The sequence below is a fragment of the Octopus bimaculoides genome, chromosome 7, assembly GCF_046866305.1.
Source record: "Octopus bimaculoides isolate indiv1 chromosome 7, ASM4686630v1, whole genome shotgun sequence".
Lineage (NCBI taxonomy): Eukaryota > Metazoa > Mollusca > Cephalopoda > Octopoda > Octopodidae > Octopus > Octopus bimaculoides.
The window spans coordinates 64,206,122-64,220,014 of record NC_142934.1 but is presented as its reverse complement, the minus strand read 5'-3'; the positions used below and the strand labels follow the sequence as shown (position 1 = coordinate 64,220,014).

Below are 13,893 nucleotides of genomic sequence, written 5' to 3'. Positions count from 1 at the left end.
AGGAATAAACTTATGCTTCCTTCACTCTTAGTTATTTTATCTCTTTGTCCCGCTTAGTAATAATATCCATGTTTAAGAGTGACACTTCATCGGTTATGACAACAAGGATTCCAGTTGATCTGATCTACAGAACAACCTACTCTTGAAATCTACGTACATGTGGCTGAGCATTCCACAAACACGTGTACCATTAATGTAGTTCCCAGGGAAATTCAGTGTGACACAGTGTGACGAGGCTGGCCCTTTGAAATACAGGTAATACTCATTTTTGCCAGCTGAGTGGACTGGAGCAACATGAAGTAAAGTGTCTTGCAATCATGAGCCAAATAGTCAAACCACTAAGCCATGTGTCCTCACCCATGTTTAAGAATCATTGCATTAAAAGACAAACATGATATAGTTCATGTTTGCAAGAACACTTTGGTTTGGTGGTTGAATTTAAAACAGGCATGAATGCCAATAAATCTCTTATTTCTTTTTTATAGTTTCGTTCATTCTTGGGCAGACTGGCTCACTGGACTTTCTGAATGGCACATCAACAAAAAATTCCTGTGAATTTTTTTAGTAGTACAGCCCACCTGATAATAAGCTGAGTCATATGACCTGCTTCCTGCAAAAGGTTGCCTCTGTTTTGTTTAGTTAAAAGAGTGCAGCATTAATGACCTTTGACGACTGATAAGTCCCTTAACCTCTTGGGAAGTTGAGGGGCACTGCAGCCATGCAGTGTATCTAGAGTGAGAAAGCTTGAAGGAGCCCATCCCTCTCTCGGCTAAACTCACTTCTATAGCTGAGTGGACTGGAGCAATGTGAAGTGAAGTTTTACACTCAAGAACACAATGCATCACTGGTCTAGAAATTGAGGCCACAATCTTACGATCTTGAGTCCAACACCCAAACCACTAAACCACGTGCCTCCACAGTGACCTCTGCATTGTCTCAAAGACTTGTATGAATTGGTGCATCATCATTCAACTTATCCTTTTCAATGCTGACATGACAAGTGGCAGCAAAACCACTATGCGTTGGATTACTGCTAATCACTACTTCATTCCCTCTAAAAAATTCAGTTGGAAATTAGTGGCTGTAGGTAGCCCCCACTACCAGCAAATAGAGCAACCCCTCCATGCATCACGCATGGATCTGAGTCCTTCACATCGAGCAGCAGGTTCCCTCTTTAGAACCACTTGTATCTTCCAACAAACAGCGTCAATGTACAAGAACAAGGTTCTATAGGTAGCAACACATCAAGGTATTAAAATATCCTCCATCTGAAGACCGGGGCTGAATATTTATAACAAAGTACACACTACAAGTGGGGTTCTTGGCTTTGGGTAAAAGAAAATACAAAAGGATCAGTTAATGATGATGCTATCCTATGTATTTTCCTCCTCAGATTCACACATTTATTGCAGTGGTCCTTCAGTTTTTCTAACCCCTGTAAAAGAACTCGGAAGGTTGGGCCTCCAAATAGGCATTTTGCAACACCCTTAAAACCAGGAACTCTTCAGCGTTCCCTTATGTATATTTGTGCGTGTGTGTGAAGGCACATGGTTTAGTGGTTAGGGCATTTGATCGTAAGTTCAATTCCCGGCGACGTGTTGTGTTCTTGAGCAAGATGCTTTATTTCACGTTGCTCCAGTCCACTCAGCTAGCAAAAAAGAGTATTTCAAAAGGGCCAGCCTTGGCGCATTGTCTATCATGCTGAAGTTCCCAGTGAATACATTAAGGGTATACATGTCCGTGGAGTGCTCAGCCACTTGCATGTTAATTTCATGAAGCAAGCTGTTCCATTGCTCAGATCAACTGGTGCCTTCATCATCATAACCGATTGAGTGCCAGATATAGAAACACATATACACATACATTCACACAAACACATAATAGCTAGATAGATTGATGTAAATGTGTGTTCATGTGTGAACTATATTTCACAGCATATATATATATATATATATATATATATATATATATATATATTTGAAAAGATTTCTAGAAGTACCACACGAGTAAGTAGATATTGAAGAAGAATAAAAATGAAAATGCTACTTTTTTTAAAACATTTTTTGGGTGTTTTAATTGATTTTAAACACCCAAAAAATGTTTTTATAAAAGTAGCATTTTCATTTTTATTCATCTTCAATATATATATATATATGTTTGTCCCACCCAGGTTAGCATGGAAGGCGGACGTTAAACAATGATAATATATATATATATATATATATATATATATATACACACACACACACACACACACACACACACGCGGTGGTGTTGAAAAGTTACTGGTTTAGGTAAAAGAAAATACAGGAGGACCAGTTAAATATGATTTTTTATTCAACCTATTGCCCTCTCAGATTCGCACATTGCAGTGGTCCTTCAATTTTTCTAATCCCTGTAAAAGCAAATCAAAAGCTTGGGCCTCCAGCCAGGCACTCCTTGATACCATTAAAGCCAGGAACCTTTTTCAGCACCCCTTGCACTAAAAGTATCAAAGAGTGATGAATTTATTGAAGCCAGATGATGAAACAAGTTTACTAACATTTACTTGCTACTGTTTCTTCTATTGTTGAAAATCTGAAAATATACCCGTGTTTGTCACTTAAGAATTTCATTTTGCGCCCTGCAGGTTTCTCATATCTACATTTGCGACTATCATAAAAATGTCATTCATAATGTTCGCTCAAAGCGGAAGAGGAAAGATAGTGAAGACGATCGTGGATCACTAGAGGGTGACGAAGAGATACCAGAGGTAAATTTAATTTAAGTTACTCTTTATTTATTTTTAATATTTCTTCTATTTCAAATTCTCTCCAGGACGATTGATCCGGGACTAAGCGGGAATAGTAAGTATGCCAAGATTGTGGTGACGCTGCTGTCGCCGCCGCCGCCGCCATTCCGTTAGTTGCAGTTACTTTCGTTGTATTTCTTCGAAAAAGAGTTATCCACCTTCCTCTGTCTGTTAAACGTTTCTGAATTAGAGTGACGGCCCTTTAGTTGGATCTTACTGTTGCTTTTAGTTGAATATGAAAATCAGAGTGACTTCCCTCTTGTCAGCAAGACAAAGTAGCGACATCAGATAGCGTCATATTTGAAAGAGAAATTTTTAGAAACAAACAAACGTTTTTTTTTTCCTCCGACTTTAAAAATTTATTTTGCTTATTTATTTTATTTCTTCTTATTGCTATAATTTTTTATACATCATGTTATATATATTTTATATGTAATATCAAAATATATAATTATTTATTTGTAATTTAAAATCAATATCAAATGATATGTGTAATTAATATATATATATATATATATTATATATATATATATTTTTTCTGTTTAATTTATAAAGTATGTAAAAATATAAAAGAAGGCTTGATTGTCTTCGGTGCCTACTTACTACCTATGTAACTGCAAATAGATCCCTTTTGATTCTGTAGCTCTGCATCTGAATAGGCTGGAGCAACATGAAATATAGTGGTTACGCAAAAAGACACAACATGCTTGCCATATTCTAAGAATCAAACTCCAGACCTTTTTGATTAGCTCCACATCCTTTACTGCTTAGGCCTCAGGTTACAAGGTGTGAGTGTATAACGTAAATAAATGTTTTTTTTTTATTTTGTGTGTGTATGTGTATATATATATATATATATATATATATGCATATGCACAGGCATAGTAAGAAGTTTGCTTCTCAACCACGTAGTTTCATATTTAGTCCCACTCACTGCTTGGGGCGCACATTGAGCAAATAAAGTGTCTTACTTATTATATAGCCTCAGGGCAACCAAAAACCTTGTGGGTGGATGTGGTAGATGAAAACTGAATATATGCACACGTGTCTGTATCTTTTTGTTTCACTGCCCTCTCTCCGCTTCTTGTCAGCCAGTGTTTGTTTATGCCCCTGAAACATAGCGGTTTGGCAAAAGAGACAGATAGAGTAAGTACCACACTTAGAAAATATATAAATTATTCATGTTGATGTGTTTGATTAAAACATCATCTGCAAGGCAAGTAAGTATCCCACAATGCAATGACTGAAACAAATAGAAAGTGATATAAAACATTAATATATTATTCTTTTGTTCTTTTCTTTTTACACATTTACTTGTTTCAGTCATTTGACTGTAGCCATGCTGGAGCACCACATTGAAGGATTTTAGTCAAATAAATCGACCTGAGGACATATTTTTATGCCTAGTACTTATTCCATCATTCTCTTTTGCCAAACTGCCAAGTTATGGGTATATAAAAAAAACCCAACACCAGTTGTCAAGTGGTGATGGGAGGACAAACACAAATACGTGTACATGCACACACACACACGCATACACACGACGGTCTTCTTTCAGTTTCCACCTACCAAATCCACTCACAAGGCTGTATAGTTGGCCTGGAGACACTTGCCTAACATGCCACACATTGGGACTGAACCCAGAACCATGTGGCTAGGAAGCAAGCATCTTACCACACAGCCATACCTGCTCCTATTATTATATATATTATGTATTATTAATAAAATGGGAATTGAAGTGTCATATCACTATCAGATTACAAGACTTTGTGTTCTTTGTTTCAGTTCAAGTCCTTTTGTGGCTAAAATTGCTTTTCATCCTGTTGGAGTCTGTAAAATAAGTTTGACTAAACAAACCCTTTTTTTTGTTACTATATTTCTTTTGCAAAATACACAAACTTTTTATTTCAATTAATTTTTTTTAATAATGTGGAATTTAGGAAAAAATAACTGCTACTTTTAAATCTGGTGTTTGGAACATAAATGAATATGAAATATTGATGGAAGATTTTGTTAAGACCAATTCAAAATGGGAAGCTTGTGTCACAGAACCAAATGTAGTCTGAGGTAGTTGATGTTAAGAGTAAAATGCATAGGAGACACAATATGAACATAATTAGTTTGTTATTCACTTTTGACCAGATCTTTTTTTTTTCTTTTTTTTTTTTTTGCTTTATAGCTAGGCAAATACCAGCCAAAAGGAATTCTCTCTCTCACACACACACAATTTCATTATTACTATTTTTATGCCTGATTTCTTGGCTTTGGTTAGATGAAATATATTGAGACCAAGTGGCAAATTTCTGTGGATAGATGCCGTTCCTATTGCCACCACCTACTTTTTTTTATGTTAGATATTCTGCTGATCTTCATGCATCGATACCTTAAAACTATCAAATTATATGATGTAATAGTTATAGGCATTGTTTACATTTGTCACCGTTTTTGCTCAAACATTGACAATGTATAGTCACACAGAAAGTTAAACACATACACACACACACACGATTTTGCAGTTTTGCTCACAAGACCTAAGGCAGTGCACACTTCCAAAATGTCGTAGGATTGAATCTAAAACTACATGGTTGGGTAGTGAAATTTGCAGTCATTCATCCATCCATCCATACATAAGCACACCCATCTCATCATTCATTCATTTATATCTTGATTGATAAAATTTATATTCTGAATTTTTTTTTTTTTTTTTTTTTGCTACATTTAGCTATTTTTGATATACAGGTCTCCATATGTATGACATATTTGATACAAAGCGTTCTATATCTGTATGTACATACATTGACATCTGCATTTATTAAATTCACTTTACTTTTCTGTTCTTTGTTACCCATTTTCCCACTTTCATTTCCTTTTCAGATTGACTTTTTCCAAATGCCTGTAAACACACTTCGTCGATACAGACGGCATTATAAGTTACCTACTCGGCCCGGAACTAATAAGGCCCAGTTAGCTGAGGTATATATGTTATTAATATTTCATATTTATGAATGCAACTAGCTGTCTGTTTTATTAATGTCTCTTTTTTCTTTTTCTTTTTTTTTTTTACTTGTTTCAGTCATTTGACTGCGGCCATGCTGGAGCACCGCCTTTAGTCGAGCAAATCGACCCTGGGACTTATTCTTTGTAAGCCTAGTACTTATTCTATCGGTCTCTTTTGCCGAACCGCTAAGTGACGGGGACATAAACACACCAGCATTGGTTGTCAAGCAATGCTAGGGGGACAAACACACACACACACACACATATATATATACATATATACGACGGGCTTCTTTCAGTTTCCGTCTACCAAATCCACTCACAAGGCTTTGATTGGCCCGAGGCTATAGTAGAAGACACTTGCCCAAGGTGCCACGCAGTGGGACCGAACCCGGAACCATTAAATAGTTTATGACTTAAAAGCTACTTAATTTTGTAATAAGTCCTTGTATCTTCAACAACTAATCAGACTCAGATGTGTTTGTAAAGAGAGCTTGATATGAAGATATGTTATTCATATATTCATGTTCCATATTTATGAATGCAACTAGCTGTCTGGTTTATTAATATCTGTTTAAATACATTAAATACTATATGACTCAAAAGCTTCTTAATTTTGTAATAAATCCTGGTATCTTCAGCACCTGATCCAAACTCAAGTGTGGTTTTACAGAAAGTTTGATATGAGCTAACTGATGAAGCGTAAGGAAACACTGAAGCTGTAGTATCTGCTGAGAATCCTAAATTGTGAGCAGTTATGCTCTCCCTATGTCAGGCACATTCCCCCGGACCCCACAGTTTGTCTTTTTGATGGAGCTTTAGTCCTAAATCAGGCCTGGCCAACTTGAATTGCATTCTGGGCCACTTTAATCACAGAAAGTTTTTTGAGGGTCGCTTGTATACTGACAGAATTGAAAGCATTTTGCTTTCTCATGCTATTATTACAATAATGAATGAATGATCATTGATTCAACGTGAAAAATTATCGTTGCATGTGAAGCAAACACCTTAACCACATAGCCATCACCTACACCTGTAGTTTACTCTTTTACTCGTTTCAGTCATTTGACTGTGGCCATGCTGGAGCTCCGCCTTTAGTCGAGCAAATCGACCCCAGGACTTACTCTTTGTCAGCCTAGTACTTATTTTATCGGTCTCTTTTGCTGAACCGCTAAGTTACGGGGACGTAAACACACCAGCATCGGTTATCAAGCAATGACACAAACATATACACACACATACATACATACATATATATATATATACATATATACGACGGGCTGCTTTCAGTTTCCATCTACCAAATCCACTCACAAGGCTTTGGTTGGCCCGAGGCTATAGTAGAAGATACTTGCCCAAGGTGCCACGCAGTGGGACTGAACCTGGAACCATGTGGTTGGTAAGCAAGCTACTTACCACACAGCCACTCCTACACCTATAGTTTCTTGATTATCTTCCAGTGGCAAAGCCTTATTCCTGATAGCCTACAAAGTTTTCCTTATTTTCCTTTTCATGCTCTCTCTTCTCCATACAGCAGATTTCTTTTGTTCTTTGTCTCTGTCTTATAGTATTTCTTCTGGTGTCTTTAAATGCCTTACTTTACTTTTCTCTTATTTATTTCTTTCCAGAGTGTGGCTCGGCACTTTAAAACAATTCCCGTGGCAGAGAAAGAAACTTTGACATTCTTCATTTACATGACAAAGAATTTCAAAAGCAGATTTGACCAGAAACACATCGAAACAGCTCCAAGCTAGGGGACTATAGAACACATCTGTGTCATTCATTATTATTATTATTATCATTATTATTATTATTATTATTATTATTATTATTTACTACTACTACAACTATAAGTGCTACTACAAGTACTATTATTATTATTTTTATTATTTTAATTTTCGTTGTTATTTTTTCTTATGAAGGATGGAAGTTTGAGAATGAGATAAAACCAATCCAAGACCAGTGCTTTTGATGGGTGTTGGTGGTGGTGGTTGCGGTGTTGGGGCAGTGGTTGTTATGATGGTGAGAGAAATGATAATATTGATTATAATGATAATAATAATAATAATAATAATAATAATGGGAGGATGGACATGAAGAATCTGTTCTTCTTGCTTTCCTTCTAAGCACACAGCCATGCCACACGCCCTTCCCCACTCCACCCCATCCCTCTTCCTACATTTTTAAAAAAAATATAAAACACAAAAATAAAGCAACAACAAAAGTTTGAATGACTAAAAAACTAAGAAAAGGGAAAACATACATTGTTAAAGAAGACTTATGGAGTTTGGTTAATGGAACAATAACAGCAATTACAATTGTACACACACACAAAGAAAAAACACCTATAAAAAATCGGAAAAAGTAAAAACAGTAAAGAAAATAAATGTCACCATTTGGAAAAGACTATGTATACAAAGACACTTTGTGCCTGCTTTTCAGTTACTGAAGACAATTTATGCATACGTTTGCTGGACATGATATATATATAATGAAACAAATATCAAAAGAAAATCTCTTCCCTCATCTTACCTTTCCCTGACTCCTGGTGACATAGCTCACATACACATAAATACTGATGATGAATGAAAAAAAAATAAACATTAAGTAACAGAGATGGGTGTGAGTGTTCCGTGTGAGAAAATTCATGTAAATGTCACATTCTAACGAAATTTATGATTTCTTTTTCATCTTGAGCTTTTATTATTGATTATTGATTATTATTGGGAGTGATGGATGGCAGAAGTAGTAGAGTGTCAGGCAAAATGCCTTGCGGTATTTTAGTTAGATTTGTTTATGTTCTGAGTTCAAATCCCATCATGGTCAACTTTGCCTTTCATCCTTCCAGGGTCGAAAAATAAAGTACCAGTCGAGGACTGGGGTTGATATGATTGACTGTTCCCTCCCCTTAGAAATTATTATTATTATTATGATGATGATAAATATGCTGGTAGAATCATTACCATGCTGGACAAAATGCTTTGTAGCATTTCTTCTGGCTTAATGTTCTGAGTTCAAATGTTTCTGAGGTTGACTTTGCCTTTCATCCTTTAGAGGTTGATAAAATAAGTACCAGTTGCGCATTGGGGCTGATGTGATTGACTAGCCTCTTCTCCCCAAATTTCAAACCTATTGTAGAAGGAATTATTATTACAATGGATATTATTGCTATTATTGGTGGTTATAGGGGTTAGTTTACATAGGGCAGAGCTAAGTTCTCAGCAAAGCGAGTCTTTGGCTTGGTTTCAATTCATGGTTCTTATTGTGTCTAGTGGATGGTGACAAAATAATTAATAGACATAGGACCACTGTGTGAATGTTTGTTTCTTGATCATAATATTTATGTTTATCCTACATTTCATTTCACTAAAATTCTTCATCAAAGGTATGAATGCTACTACTTCCACATACAATATTACATTGTCCCATGTGACAAATCAGTCATTCTTGCAGTTACTGCCGAAGCTGTTAGACTTATAGCAACTTGGAGCACTAGATACAATAAAGTACCAGTAATATACTGGGGTAGATTTAATATGATTGATTGATACTGGTGTTACCCAGGTTCCTGCAAGCAATGAGATTATGATCAAGAATCATGAATGAATCTTTTTAGTGCTGCATACACTTTATAAACAGATGAAAGTGTTTACGTCAATGACCACAATGTTACTGTGAGAAGTAGCTACCTCGAGTATTAGCTGGCAGAATCATTAGCATACTGGGTGAAATACTTAGCAGCATTTCATCCATTCTGAGTTCAAATTCCGCCTAATTTGACTTCAACTTTCATCCTTTTGAGGTTGATAAAATAAATACCAGTTGAACTCTGGGGGTTGATGTAACCAACTCACCTCCGTCCCCCAGACTTGCTGGCCTTGTGCCAAAAGTTGAAACTATTATTTAGCTTTGAGAAACATAATGATGGAAGAAGGCCATACACATCCTCTAATTTGTGAGATAAACAGCACTTGTCTGTTATTTTGCCTGAGTCAAGTCAGGTAGAAGCTGTGGTGCTTTTCTTTCATTTACTTCATTAAGGCCTTTATAAAATACCTACAAAGTTTACCTTCATTTCGTCTCTAAAATTCTAACTCTTTGCACCATCTAGTCAGTTGAAACCTATATGATTGCTAGATGTATTGCTGTGGAAAGCTCCCATTACATATTTTACAGTAGCCTAGGGCAACAGTTTTCAAGAAATGGACTGCATGTGGCATAGCTTGTCATCAGACAGGCCTCACTACTTAAAAATTCAAGGTAATTTTTTTTGTTAAGTATGCCATGTGGAAAATCCTGTGGGCTGCTTGATACCCATGACTATTTTGCAGTATCTCATTACATATACCTCAATTCTTGATTTGGATTGGGAATTGCTTTTACTTTTCCATTTAGGGTTGTTTCTGGTATTGTTTAGCCCCAGGTCAGTCATGTTTGAACAGATCAGTGATCAAAGATGTTCCAACTGATCATTCTAGGTTTTTTTCTTTTATGGAAAGATTCTGTTCAACTTCGGCTCAAACAAAATGATGGCTGTGCCATATCTCTCTAATTAATGTGTGTGGCTTCCTTTCATATCGAGGACTAAATTATTGAATATGTCATTCCCTTTGTTTTTTTTAAAGACAGTCTGTTATAATTTGCAAGAAATTTTAGCTGATATTTTTAGCAGATCAAGCAACCCTGTAGAAGCTCCCAGTTGATAACTAGTGGTAGATCACTTGTTCAATTCTAAAAGGCAAAACGATAATCTTCCAGAGAATAGTTTATTATAGATTTGATTCTCACTTAAAAGCCATTTCAATTGATTTACAGCACTAATGAAGTTGGGAAAATTATGACCATTGCTGCATCCAGTTATCTAAGTTTTTCTAGAATTATAAGGCTTTCTGGCCAGTCAGGTAAAAAAAGAAAAGTATTCCAGGGTCAGTTTTTTTAAGTGCACCAAGTTTCTTATAAAACTGACTTTAATGAAATATATGTTTACTAGGTGAGAGGGAGGTGGGCAACCAACTGTATTAAAAACAAAACTTGAGAAAGTGGGGGGGGGGAGCTTGTTCACTGAGACAGGTACCACCAGGTAAGTTATCTAACTCTACTGAAACCAACAGTGTTGTGCAGTTCTGTCCTCTCTTTAGGTTATGAATTTTGATGGGATGAATTATTTCTGAGGATTGTGGATTGGCTGAATTGTTTGTGCATCAGAAAAAATACTTTGTAGTATTTGGTCCAGCTCTTTATGCAAGGAGTTCAAATATCACTGAAATCAACTTTACATTTTCATCCTTCCAGGTTTGGTAAAACAAGCTACCAGTCTATCTCTGGGACTGATGGTATCAACAACCCTTATCTTCAAAATTGTTGGTCCTTGTTTCTAAATTAGAAACAATTATTATTAAGCTGGTAAGCTTGTAGAAATTTTAGCATACTGGACAAAAATGCTTAGCAGAATTTCAATCCATCTGTACATTCCGAGTTAAAAATTCAGTCAAAGTTAACTTTGCCTTTCATTCCTTTGGGTTAATGAAATAAGTACCAGTCAGATCCTGGGGTTGATATAATTGACCATCCTGCTTGTCCAAAATTTCAGACCATGAGCCTATAATAGAAAGGATTTTTCTTTTTGTTATTTTTTTCAGGGTTGATATAATAAGTACCAGTTGAACATCAGAATCTATATAATTGACTTGCCCCTCTTGCCGGTTTTGTGCCAAAATTAGTATTATTATTAATATTGTAAGTACTAAGGTTGATGGTATCAACTCTACCCTTTACTTAAGGATTACTGGCCTTATAAATTATTGATAATAATAACAATAATAATAATAATACTGTTGTTATAAGTACGGAGAATGGTGATGAGTTGGTTCATTCAGGAGGGTGTTAGATTAAATACTGAACTATATTATATACACTGGTTCTCTGCAGTTTCTGACTGTAACTTGGAAGTATCTATAACTCGATTCAGAACAAATATCTCAAGGAATTTCATTCATAAAGTATTGGTTTTTAAGTTTCACCAATGTTTATATCTTTTGCCAATAATAGGATTACTTTAGTTGCTTATTTCAGCATACAATTATATATTGTAATCACTTAGTTGAAAGATAAGAGGCTATTGATTATTTAATCGTTAATTATTTCTGTCTATTTTAATAACTCAGTATTCAGACTTTTTACTGCTTTAAATGCTGTAAATGTAATTGTAGTATACTATTTAAAATTTTTAATTTACATCATTTAGAAGTAAAAAAAATTCTCATTTCATTCACACACAGAACAGAAGACTGGTAAAATTTGGTATTATTTATTCCTTATTACATATATTTCATTACTTTCTAGGAGTTACTGAGGTATACATGCAGAAAAACATGTAAGACATCTATTAGTAATAGGAAATGTCTCACTTGTCTTTCTGCATGTGTACCTCTGTAACTCCTATTAGGTAACAAAACATATGTAATGGGGAAATAGATAATATCAAAGTTTTTCAGTGTTCTTCATTTTGGTATGTAATTTCTCTGCAAAGGGTAATTTCCAGTATTTTCAACTCTCATATAAAATATAACATTTGCAAATATAATTTGAAACACTAAAATATTCAGATTTGCTTCATGAGGACACAGCTTGGATCATAACCCTATCTATATACTATATGTGTGTGTGTATACATTGGACCTTTATACACACACACACACACACACATGAGGGTGTATAGCTTAGTGGTTAGGGTGTTGCACTCATGATCTAGCAATTGTGATTTCAATTCCTAGACTGGGTGGTGTGTTGTGCTCTTGAACAAAACACTTCATCTCGTGTCACTCTGCAATCAGTTCAACACCTGATGTGTGGTACACTGTGCACCTGTTCAGGCAGCATCAATTTGATGGAGAGAGTGGGCTAATGTTTGATACAAACACTTGATCACTATGAACAAATCATTTGTGCAGGTCGTTCAGCAAAAGCTAAATGCTCATACGTCATCTATGGGAGAATCCTTCATATATATGAAGGCATAAGCATGGTTGTGTGGTAAGAAGTTTGCTTCCCAACCACATGGTTCTGGGTTGAGTTACGCTGTGTTGCACCTTGAGCAATTGTCTTTTACTGCATCTCTGGGCTGACCAAATCCTTATAAGTGGATTTGGTTGGCAGAAACTGAAAGAAGTTTATCGTATGTGTGTTACTGTCTCCTTGCCTTGACATTGCATGATAGTTGTAAAGGAGTGTCAGTGCCATGCAAGTGGTGTCTTGTTTCCAATTTTCTATGACAGATTGTATGGTCATGGGGAAATATTACCTAACTTGAAAACTGGTGAGGATTGGTGACACGAATGGCATCTGGCCATAGAAAATCTATCTCAACAAATTCTAACCCATGCAGGCATGTAAAAGTGGACGTTAAAACAATAATGATAATATATGTATATCCAAATGATGGTTTAAGTGGCCGAAATTTCAAAGTCATTGTCAACAATATTCTTGTTAGTGACTAAGTAATCAAGTAATTAATATCTTATTATCAGTATACTTTTCTCCTTAAACATTGTGATCACACTGTTATTTCATCTCAGGCTTTGAGTTCAGTTCCTGCTTAGCTTTGCCTATTATGTCACTAGGGGTTGCTGAAATAATGACTATGGTTAAAATAACCAACTGTATATCTCTCTGCAAAGATTAACCTTGGACATTATTGTTTTTTTATGCCTGCTTTTCTGTGCTGGCATTGGTTGAACAGAATTTTTGCTGACTTATATGGCTGGATACCCTTCTAGATGCCAATCTAAAAATCTGTATAAACACAGATTACACTGTGTAACACAATTTTTGTCCTTGGGTAGCAGCTGTTATTCCTTATGTGTGTACTCCTAGAAAGTATGGAAAATGGCTGTTTCCTTCAAACCTTACTTTTGCTATATTTATTCAAACCCCAAAGAATCCCTCTCAACACATGGTTATGATACTCCCCCACTCCTCCTACTCATAATCAGAGATGCACATATTGTCAGCCACTAAGGGACATGCTCAAGTGGTTAAGGTGAAGCAACTGACAAGCAAATCTCTGCTACTATAACGATATATCTGCTTCAGCAACTTAGCATTGA

At 35.7% G+C, this 13,893-nt stretch overlaps 1 protein-coding gene across 1 annotated transcript in view; it reads left to right on the top strand.

Annotated features, from left to right (window-relative positions):
- LOC106878088 (histone deacetylase complex subunit SAP30L) overlaps positions 1-8,484 on the top strand; it is a 44,205-nt gene extending 35,721 nt beyond the window's left edge. The window contains exons 3-5 of the mRNA XM_014927187.3: positions 2,630-2,752; positions 5,666-5,764; positions 7,417-8,484. Of these exons, the coding sequence (XP_014782673.1) occupies positions 2,630-2,752; positions 5,666-5,764; positions 7,417-7,542 (348 nt within the window). The 3' untranslated portion in view covers positions 7,543-8,484. The remainder of the gene's footprint in view (positions 1-2,629; positions 2,753-5,665; positions 5,765-7,416) is intronic.
- The last annotated feature ends 5,409 nt before the right edge of the window (positions 8,485-13,893 follow it).